The following is an 11,399-nucleotide window of genomic DNA, read 5'->3' on the forward strand; positions in this document are numbered from 1 at the left end:
GACTAATGTACTTTTGGAAAAACACCCACTGAGTAAATTCATGTGCATAGATATTATGCAAAGCATACTGGTTCTAAATAAAAGTATTTTTTAAAGTTAAGTTTCACTGATCCCAGGCAAACCACATGCCAGCATCCCAGTGCTGCAATGCAGTGACTTATCATCTTTGAGACCAGAGCCTGGATGTCTTAACATCTGTGTGACACTAGAGGGCAATATCTACTGTACATGTAAGAGCAAGGAGCATGGGAGCACAGTGGAGGTGCAGCTGGAGGAGTACTACATTACAATTTACAAAATTTAAAATTAAATCTGGATTTTTCTGTCTGTTTCATGTCATCATTCCATGTTACAGTAACACTGCTGATATCCCCAAGCTGTGTCTAACAACAACAATTCCAGTGGAGCCGTAACCATGAGACCCACCAATCCTCTATGTCGTAGCAATATATTGCTGAAATATCCTAACGAGATTATTTATGCTCTCATTAATCTCTACATACTAATCTCCTCTGTCATCCCTCATCTGCCTCCTACCACACAGTTCTGTCATTCTCTGCTGGTTCATCTTTTGCCATTTGTTGCTTCCTTGTTTCAGCTTCTATCAAGTTCCTGTCTTTCCTACATTTTCCTATTGCCCTGGGTACTTGACTAACTATCTGCCTGCATTCAACCACTAATAACTAGCTCTCAGTTACCAGACACCCCAACGTTTCCCCAACACAAGCTCAGGAACAAAGAAACACTCTAATGTTAATTTAGAATAAATAAAAAGCACGACCTAATACTTGACTATATTGGTTATTTTTGACTTTACACTTATAAAACTGCTGATTATGTTCAGCATTTTGCTCAGCTAAACTCGCTGATGTGGGTCAACCACAATTTGCCAGTGATTCTTCTGGATCATTCTTGAATATGTTTTGTCATTAGTTGCTCTCCAGGACAGGCAGCATGCCTGAACCTTTGATCAGCTCTGGGCTTCGGTTTCATCCGACAGGAACCATGATAAAAATAAACGATATGCTCTTTGTTGTGCTAGCAGAATGACAGCAACTCTGTCCAGGATGACTCACTCTCTGCGCAGTGAGCCATTCCTGACGCTCTCCTCTACCCATCAGCCAAATTGCCTTGATCCCTCGTTCATTGCTGCCTGTCACCCAACCTCCTGCTCACTTACTGTGGAGCAAGGTGGTCGCATCCTCAGAGCCAGCGGCATGGTTTTTATCTCGTAGGGGTGAGAACATGCAAAGCAGTGAGCAAATCTGTTGAGAGAATTCCTCACATTCTCCTGCTTGGTCCTGGTGGCCTGGCTCGGTGTTGGGTTCCTGGGAGAGAGGGAAGAGGAGCCAGGGGAATCGTCTGCCGACTCAGCAGCTGACACCTCCTCTGATCTCTATCTCTTCCTACAGCCATAAACCAAACCGTCTGACTTTTCAGCATGGCAGCCACATAAACAGAGTGTTCCTTGTGGCCTCAAGTACGCCTGCCCGTTTTTGCCTCATGAGAGCACTAGGTTATGATGAAGATGTTGCACTGACAAATCCTCAGTCTATTTTTTCATTTTGGCCCTGTGGAAAGAAAACATTTATTTGAAAGACTAAATGGGAGCTTTCTGGGGGGCTGCTCCTTAAAATAATTAGTCTAATAGTTTATCACATTGATAGATTATTGATCAATTCAGCTCCTCCTGTTCACAGAATTATATCTGATTTAATGGGTTTGTTGGCACACGTTGGTACATTAGTCTCTGGACCTTGGAGCACTGGGCTGTGAATCTGGATGACAAATAAATAGATACATGCAAAACATATAAATTGTTGGTACCCTGGGACCTGACAACCATTTTTTACCACCCGATGCTAAGAGTGTCATGAATTGACATGAGCACACACACTTCAGTGTAACATGTAATGCTCCCAAAACTAGTATATAATCACATCTTATTGAACAAGTGCTTCAGCTCTCTTGGGATGAGAAAGTGATTGCTGGGCTTAAAAGAAGATCAATTGTCATGATGTGAGTCAATCCACATCAATCAAAGCACGAGGCCATTTACTACATGGCCTTTTACCACTTGTTCCAAAGCTCCAAGGGTTTTTTCATTATGTTTTGTTCTGCAATGTGATAATTTGAATAATGAAAAGTAGAGCTTACATCTCAGCTTTGAAGCTCCCTAAAGCAATTTATTTAGTCAAATAACATTCCCAGAGGGCTTCTCTTCAGGTATATCACTTAAAACAGTCCTAGATAACATCACGTACGTCTTTGTTCTCGCTATTTGCATGTTATTTGTTCATAAAGTTTGGCCTAGCACCGCGACAGGATTTTCGAATGGTTTCCTTTGTGCTTTAAGTTTGACAAGACTGAACATTCATTCATGACCTTGGGAACAGCAGTTGGAGGAACAATATCATGATAAGGACCATAAGTAGCCAGGGCTTTCAATCACTTCACACAGTCTTTGTCAGCAGATGGAGTTGGCCTGGCTGTCAAGAATCAACTTTCAGTCTCTACAATGCTACTCGTGTCTGTAATTACACTAAAAGCTGATTCATAACGTCAGAAATCTCGATGTACTGCTGACTAAAAACTCAACTGTGTCCTTTTTAGTAGTAGTAAGAGACATTCTCCCTCATTCTGATGACAGATGAGTCTATATTTGTTTCATGTCCTCACATAAACACAAAAAAATGCTGTGTCATTGGTTGGATTTTGTATAGGTCACCTCTGCCTTGCTTCTTTTACCCTTAGTCATTCTACTCCCAATTTAGCTGCACACACATCTGCAAGGTGCACAGGCTGTACCCTTGAAGAGATATTTTTACTGGGAACACTCCCTTCTGACAATCTGTTCTTTGTTTTCCCAGTGCAGCTCAAAGCTTGACAAAATAATAATGAAGGAGAGCAGGGCAGATTTCTTTAAATATAGTACAGCTATTGCATATGTCTTACTAAGAGTGCTCATCAGTTAGTATCAGGCTTCCTGTGGATTTGCTGCTTCTGCCTAGGTCACAGACTAACAAAGCAGCCATGGAAAAAGAGCATCGCCCAGTGCAGTTTTTGGCTGTTGAATTATACATCAGCTTGTTCAGCACAAATCTGAACCCCCAGCTCATTTCAGGGTGGCTCCTTACTACTGTATTTTACAAGCCCCTGCTCCCATGGATTTCAATCCATTTGTTTTTAATCGATCACCACATCAATGAACTACCTGCGCGATACTCTAAAGTTGTCCTGCTTGGGCCAAGGACCTCATAACTGCCTAGAGACTCATTTTGCCCCATACAAATAGAAAAACATCAAATCATCTCCCATACATGCTAGTATGAAGACTCAGTAGATGTAAATATTAGTTTTTTGGTCAGACCACCACTTGACTGAAATATCTCTTTCTCTAAAAAACTATGGGATGCATTGCCATGAAATGTGATCCAAAATCTGCAGTACCATCATCACGTGTAGGACTTCCATTGGGTTTTGTGTAAAACGTCTCCACATTTAGTTGATAACTGTGACATTTTGTATAGATATTGTACATTTGTACATCTTACTTCAGGATGAACAGCCTCACTGACTGACTCTGACCAAAGTTACTGACATACACTAACTGTATGTATTCAGTATTAGTTAACTATGATGATAAACATGTTAAACCATGCACCTGCTAAGGTATATATTATGTTAGCATTTAGCCAAAGCATCGCTGGATTTGAAGGTGTAAATGTTTTCTTACAATTCACAAGTGACATTAGTTTCTAAATTTGATGTGATATTAATATTGGAACTCTGACTCCTCTTGTATTTTTATGTCTCATTTGTACATTAATAGTTGGAACCAGCATTGTTTCTGGCCTATGCCAGCAATTCTGATGTAATGTTAGAGAAATCCCCCCTCGATCTCTGGGTCTCCCCAGCTGTTGTTTCAATATCATCGCTTAAATCCCACGTTAATAAAACAGTAATTAAAAGAGCTTTGCATTCTCCTATATCCAGTTACTTACACTTTCAGAATACGCACAAAAGCTGTTTGTATAACTATTCCCTTTGGTCTGTTTGCTGATAGATGTGAGTGTGTGTGTGTGTGTGTGTGTGTGTGTGTGTGTGCTGCACTAAACGGATCTTACCATTGCGACTAAGACAGCTGAACTGACAACAGTAAACTGCAGACACATTTCTCTAGTTTCCGTGTTGTGTGCTTTAACTCTAATATATTCAATCGAGACGAGTCGACAGGCTAAATCCATTTGCTGTGTTATGTTGGCAGGTTTCCATGTAGTACCTCTCTATTCTCTAGTTGTCCAACTGTGACTCAGTTAAAGCATATTCTGCTCTTCTTTTCAGACGTTCTCCTTTTCCAGGCTACAGTCGAAGCAGTTAGTTCATTAACCTATTAGCCAGCTGACTGGAAATTTCAACTATTTTGACAAATTAAACTTAAAATAACTCACATGACATCATCAGGATTATTTTTATCTTGATTGTTGTATTTGGCTTGAAACTGAAATGTTTTCACAGAAAGGCTGTGTTACAAACTGGAGCTATGCCAACCTCTGCTGCTTCAGTTTGATCCATTAACTAAAGGCAGAAGAAGCAAAAGAGCTTTTTTTGAATATCAAGAGGATAAATTGTTGCTTACTTCTCCTTGTATAACAGCAGCAGACAATATACAAAGAAAGAACGATTATATTTTATCTTGTTTCCTTTTCAGGAAGGTGGTATTACCAAAGAGCAGCCTCAGCGTCACGCCAGAATAACACTTTTAGCTGAATTAATCTCAAGAGCTCAGCCTCGTCTCATTAAGAGTGCCCGCTCCCAATTGATTTAAGTTTCACTGTGTCAATATAGTAGTTTTGTCTATTCAGGCTATTGCTTGCTCTGGTTTGCATAGTCATGTGCTTACACAGCAAATCAAGAGGCTGTCTTAATTTGCAATTCAGTGTGACCTAGTCTGTAGGCTACTAATAGGACCTGGATTTCTCTAAAACTTCATGTAATTGTAGTTTTTATATGCTTTTGGTTAGTTTATTCTGGAAACTGTCCTGAAAGTGCAGTAATATCCTAATCTGAAAAGTAACTAGTACAGTAATAGCAGTTTTCAGACTGATACAGTGGAGTGGAAATCACAGTTTATCTCAATCTAATGCACAACGCTGGAATATAGTATATTCATTTGAACACAGATTAAATTGTGTTTTTTAAATGAAAATCATCACCAGGGGAGTCGTGATAACTGACCTTGACACTGACCTTGAGGTGAGAGAGGTCACTAATGTCTTCACATTAGAATATATTGCATGAAATGTTTAGTTGGTTGTTTTTCATTATAGGATTGTCTTGCCACTGTTGTTTCTGAGCAACAAGTTTTCTCTGGTTGCTAAGGTGGGCCTGAGGCTCTCAGGGCCCCCGGGGCTGGTGCTCTATGACGCGTTGGGAATTCCCCAGAGCCTGCATCTGCTACCAGTACCCTACAGAACAGGATGCATACAGGGATGTAAAGGAGGCCGAACGATGTTTAATAAATGGGTTATAATGCACTGAAATGCATTTGCAAGCATCTATATGTACATTTAAATATTTATCAGTTTACTGTAGTTGTCTGCTATTATCACTTCTGCTAAAGACATTATTACAGCTGTGTATATTGTAATTTATTTTTTAAATGTCAGCGCCCACATATAAGTGGCCACAGGAGGAGCTAGCACGGTTGTTGACAAATGCATTAACAAACACATAGCTGCTTAGTGTACTATGTGTTAAACAGGAGGACTCAGAAGTAAAGTGTTGCTGAAACACATAAGTGCAGATTGCATCAGATCACCCTGCTGTGGAAATTAGGTCTTTTAATTTGGAATAAATTAATTCATAAGTAAATTTCTAATTTCTTTGACCTGATCCCAGTGGAATAACTAAAACAATGCCATGTATTTGATTCATGCAGGTTATATTATTCTGTTAGTTGCCATGTGTGTTACTTACAATAATAACGCGCAATCTGACCAGGCAAAATATTTGGCTGTGTAAACTTCCTGAACAAACAGCTAAGGAAGTGTCAGACAGGATTGCCATTTGCTCTCCTGTGACTGGCTGCAACTGTTTTTACACCTTCCTTCTAAATAAGGCATCAGGCTGCCAGGACATATGACCAAGGTCCCGATTTGGGTTCTGGACACAGTATCCATCCATCCATCCCATGATTGCTCAACACCAATGAAAGTTGAACACACTCCCTCCCCTCCTGCAGGTCTGCGAGGAAGCTGTGTCAGGTCAGACACAATTAGCCAGGGGAAGATCGAAAAACAGGTTAGTTAACCTCCAAAATAAAAGCCTAAAATATTGCAACTTAGGGGAAATATTATCCTCAATCCGAAACTCAGATGAGGTTTTTTTTTAATTCAGCAGGATATAATAGCTAAATGTTGTCTGTATTTTTTATAATGACATTTGGGATATGAAAATTGTTTTTATTACTACTGTCAGATTGAGGCCTAGCCCCAACTAGGATGCTTTTTTGTATGGCTTTTACAACTTACAGTTATTTTGATTGAGTGACTCTTTTAGTTAATTATTTTATTTAGATTTCACTGTTGACTAAATCATTTTTAGCCAAAGCCTGAGAAGAATAAAGTCAACTTAGTTAAAGCTATGAAGGAAATGTTGAAATATAAGAACAAGGTGCAACAAAATAAATTTTACATTTTAATATTTGGTATGTTCACCTCTTTGTTATGGATTAAACCAGTCTTGCACATTAGTAAATGTCCTCTCCCCTACACTTTTGGCACTCATGTTGCCCACATCACCACACTCCCACCTCTGGAGCAGTTAACTCTTTTAAGACCTGCGGATATAATGGTTTTATTTTGAAGTACACCACAGGAAAGTCCTCTTTTTATTCTGTCTGGCTTCTGTACCGCTGATGTGAAGGTGCAGCAACCCCCATCATTCCTATCAGAACTGCTGCCACTGGGGTCCTATAACTCTCTCCTCCTCCCATCTCATACTTTTGATGGAGGGGGTGTAGTAGTGAAGTCACAGTGATGTCATTTTAGGATGTGAGAGTAGGGGGCAAGGTGAGCTAGTTTTGCGGTGAGTGGTGTCCCCTCCACGGCCAGCGTTGCCTGTACAGAGGCGCGGAGCGGCGAAAGATGATCATCGCCACCGGCACCAATTCAAGCTCCGACGCGCTCAGTCCCTCTGCTCCTTTTCAGATCTCGGGCTATGGGGCCTTGATCTGCCTTGATCCCAAAATAAGCCTTGACCGCCACTATGCCAAAGGACAAAAAATAAGAAGAGTTGCATTTTTAGGGCAGGTAACTTTGACCACGTGCCCCAAAGGTAAACTGGATGGCCATTGCGCAAAGGTGCATCTACAGTATGTCCATCGGGGCCAGGACGCACTGGACGTTACCAGCAGTTATTGTCCTGTGGACTTCTCTTTGTGGGATCGTTTCATCTTATCCGATTCCGAGCAGGACTAATGCGACATTGTTGGAAAATAAGTGGGAGACCCTTTTCTCCCGCTCCTATCTGGGTATACCTGGGGGGAGATCAGAGCTGAACTGGGAGAGTGACTATTTGCGGGGCATCAAAAGAGTGCGGCGACTGTACTGCAATGTGGGCATTGGGTTTCACCTGCAGGTGCTCCCGGATGGCAGGATAAGCGGTGCACACAATGAGAACCCATACAGTGAGTTGCACCCGGAGAGCACAGGAACAGAGCGTAACCCAATACGCAGGCTGTGTAAAAGTTAGAGCGGCTCATTTGTCTTGCATGATATTTAATAAGAGCTGTCGGCAGGGATGAAAGTTTGCTGTAAGCAAAAACAGTGTTCTGATCTTTACATCCGTGCAGTGCGAAATATCCTCCCAAGCCAAAAACATGACATGAATGCTTGGACTCAGTTTAGATGCGAACTTATTTTTACCCTGCGTCCCGCTGCAGCAGGACACTCACTCAGATCCCGCTCAGCACCCTGCAAACTGCACTCACACACCAGCATAATGTCTAAAATGCAAATAGATGGTTATTGCAAAGCGCTAATTGAGCTGAGAGCGCATCATCCAGTCGCACTGCACCTGCAAGGTTACACCCATCCCTGCTACATAGGCCGGTGACTTGACTCTGTCCCCATTCGCAGCGTGACTCTCTGTTCTCCTAACACTCTGTTTGATTTAGGTCTAATAGAGATCTCCACCGTGGAACGAGGAGTGATCAGCTTGTTCGGAGTGAAGAGTGAGATGTTTGTCGCCATGAACAGCAGGGGAAGGTTATACGGAACGGTACGTGTGTGCGCCACTCCACAGCCTCACACACATACACACGCACGCATGCACGCACACAAATCCTGGTAAGTGTAAGATGAGTTCATGTAGCTGCTGCATCCACGGGGTTATGAGCACTGTTGTGTTATTAATATGCACTGATGAACGGTGGTGGTGGTGGTGGTGGTGGGGGGGGGGGGGGGGGTCACAGTGAGGTTCAAACGCTCAAATCGTCGCTTTATGTCACAGTCTGTCAGTGGATGAAACACTCACATCCTTTATTCAAGTAGAAGCAGCAATACCATACTGCAAAATGCCTCCATGACAAGTAGAAATACTGCATAAATACAAGATTATTAACTAAATGCACATGAAGTATCAAAAGGAAAAGTGTCTTAACTTATGGTTACTGAAACCTTAATAAAGCAGACAACAAACTATGGATTACATCTAATCTACACGTAGGTCAGAATAAGGCAGTTGGTTTCACTCAGAGCAGATATCAGTGGAATAAAACTGAGTCATTTTGCAGTACACACACACATCTGGAGTAACTTGGGGTTCAGTCTCTTGCCCAAGGACTCTGAGAAACAGAGAATCAAACCACTGACCCCCAAATCACTACCTCCATTTATTGTAAAATAAATCAGATATATGCAAACACAGATATATGTACAGAAATACTGCTCAGCTTCATACTCTTACTTAGTTGAAAAGACGCTTTAAAATGTCGCCTCCTTTAGACCTTGTAGCTGTTTAGTCCACACTCAACATTTGTTGTTCTGCTTCTTTTCTTAAATAAAAATGAAATATAGAAAAGCATGTTTATAATATTCAAAGTAAGGTATTGTATAAAGTATAATGTTGGTGTTAGTATCAAGCCATGATTACAGTACAAGTACAACTCTGAGGTGGTTACATAAAAGTAATGCTTTGATATCAATGCACCCAAACATATATTATAATTCAACATTATTTATTAGTTAAATGGGTCATCCTACATATTGACATACTTTAATTTGTAACAGAGTATTTTAACATTTTGGTACAGCATTAATGCTTTTATTGTAAATAAAACATCTGAGTACCTCCTTAACTAACAGTACACAAAAATTTTAATAAATATTGTAATAAAGTATGTAAGAATATATTAAAGTCCATGTGCGAGACAGATTTTATTGAGTACAAAGTGCTGAAGTATATTCTATAGCTGTATGTCTCTGTATTTGGAAGGGGCAACGACATGCCGCCTCCTCCAGTTTCCCTCAAAGCTCTTTGCCAAAGTAAAGGTCAGATGGAGACCGTGACTGTTGTGATGTTCACCCTGCGTCGGTCATGAGATTCACTGACTGTCTCTCTCTTTCTGGGGCTTTTGTTACAGAGGGTCTTTGGGGATGAGTGCAAGTTCAAGGAGACATTGCTGCCCAACAACTACAACGCCTATGAGTCTTTTGTTTACAAGGGCTTCTACATCGCCCTCAGCAAGCATGGCCGCGTAAAGAGAGGCAACAAGGCCACCACCGCCATGACTGTCACACATTTCCTCCCTCGACTATGAGAGAAACTGGCAATAACTCAATAATTTGCACATGTGGATGTTCTTCCAGGTAATATAGAAATGCATAGTCATGACATGACATACACACATGGACTGCGAAAGAAAACACTAATATTTATTCTGTTTATATATATACATATATGTATATTTGGATAGCTATCTTTGTATATGTATGCAATACTGTGCTGCTTATTGTTTTTATGGACGGGGAGAGTTGAAGCCTTTGCCTGTCTCACTTTACCTTGGTGCTTGCTGTAACTGAACTACATGTCACTTCCTTTTTTTGAGATGGAGGATAAGCTATATCCTGTGCTTTTAAAGAGTGAAATGAATACTTTTTATTACCTCAAAGAACCACTTTAATAGATTAAGGGATGCATGGATGTCTGCTCAAATATCTGCTAAGTTTATCATTTCTTTCAAACCTTTGAGCAGTGAGGGAAACTTAAATGCACTACCTTTGCTGCACGATTTAAAGGTGCCTTGGCGTTCCCACTTGTGGCCCCCTTAAACCTGCATGTAAGAGACACCCGCTGGAGTCAGAAATAGGGCTGACACTCCAGAGAGGGCCTCAGGAGGGAGGGGGGTGGGTTGACTATCTCTGGTTTATTTTTCTGTAATTAGATCGATTAAGTAATGTACAATCTGTGGTCAAGACCAGAGAGCGGTCAGCCATAGAGACTGGCGTTGCAACCGCCATCAAATAAACAGGGTGGAATACTGACACTATCTATCCAAGCATGGAGACAAATTTTTGTATTGACCTGGCTTGCGTCTGCACAAGGATCGACTGAAAGGATAGAACGCACACGACAAAAGTACCTGCACATTGTCTTGGACAGAGCTCCCTCAGCGAAGTGGATTTCTGTTTTTGAATCGCAATGCTTTAACTGCTACTGAAAATGACGTCTACTGTCCAATAAACAACAAATAAATATGATGTAAATAGTAAAGGTTAATGTAAAAAAAAAGAAATTCAAGAGCTTTCTACGCTGCTTTGCTGCAGGTGATTGAACAAAACAAAAACAGTTCAGGTTGCACAGTGAAGCATCAGAGACGGTGTCAGAATGTTTGGCTGGATTCGTCCCCAGAAGTTTGTTTCTTTCATTTCTCTTTGTGTGTTCGGTGCAGTATGTGCTCTGGGCCATGTTCCCACTTGCCTGTGAGCTCTGCAGCAGCACTGCAGTGGCAGCGAGGGGTTGGGAACTGGGCACACATAGTTTTAAATGCAATTATGGATGAGTCAATCATGTGCCCCAAAACACTAAAGGACAGAGCAGTTGGTGGACTAGATGCACACTATAAGGTTTCTTTGCTTAATCTTGTAAATTCTGTTGATTGTTAGTTTTGTATAGAAGACCAGCAAATGTGTAAATAACAATTCTGTTTTAATATACAGTAGGAAGGTAGACATGTTAGCAGTTTGTTTACAAAGTTAAAGCTATATCACGTCTCAGTTGCTGGACCAGTATCATGTTTCATATTCCTAGGATGTTTGTCTTGCCTCATGTAATTTCTAAGAATTTTATAGAGTGCATCTACCCATGAAGTGTCTGCAGTTTGTTACTTTAAAAAA

At 41.0% G+C, this 11,399-nt stretch overlaps 1 protein-coding gene across 1 annotated transcript; it reads left to right on the plus strand.

Moving 5' to 3' along the window:
• The first annotated feature begins 7,073 nt into the window (after window positions 1-7,073).
• On the plus strand, window positions 7,074-9,901 carry LOC113163181 (fibroblast growth factor 6-like). Its single transcript, XM_026361554.1, has 3 exons — window positions 7,074-7,690; window positions 8,180-8,283; window positions 9,647-9,901. The coding sequence occupies exons 1-3, from the start codon at window positions 7,348-7,350 to the stop codon at window positions 9,821-9,823; spliced, it is 624 nt and encodes a 207-aa protein (XP_026217339.1). The 5' UTR covers window positions 7,074-7,347; the 3' UTR covers window positions 9,824-9,901.
• Window positions 9,902-11,399: the final 1,498 nt, after the last annotated feature.

This window comes from Anabas testudineus, chromosome 23 (genome assembly GCF_900324465.2).
Source record: "Anabas testudineus chromosome 23, fAnaTes1.2, whole genome shotgun sequence".
Lineage (NCBI taxonomy): Eukaryota > Metazoa > Chordata > Actinopteri > Anabantiformes > Anabantidae > Anabas > Anabas testudineus.

Bases quoted from the DNA above. Each gene is read 5' to 3' on its own strand.
- LOC113163181 (XM_026361554.1), top strand. From the start codon at position 7,348: ATGGCCATTGCGCAAAGGTGCATCTACAGTATGTCCATCGGGGCCAGG. The intron at 7,691-8,179 runs GTGAGTTGCACC...TGTTTGATTTAG, and splicing joins ACACAATGAGAACCCATACA to GTCTAATAGAGATCTCCACC. The intron at 8,284-9,646 runs GTACGTGTGTGC...CTTTTGTTACAG, and splicing joins GGGGAAGGTTATACGGAACG to AGGGTCTTTGGGGATGAGTG.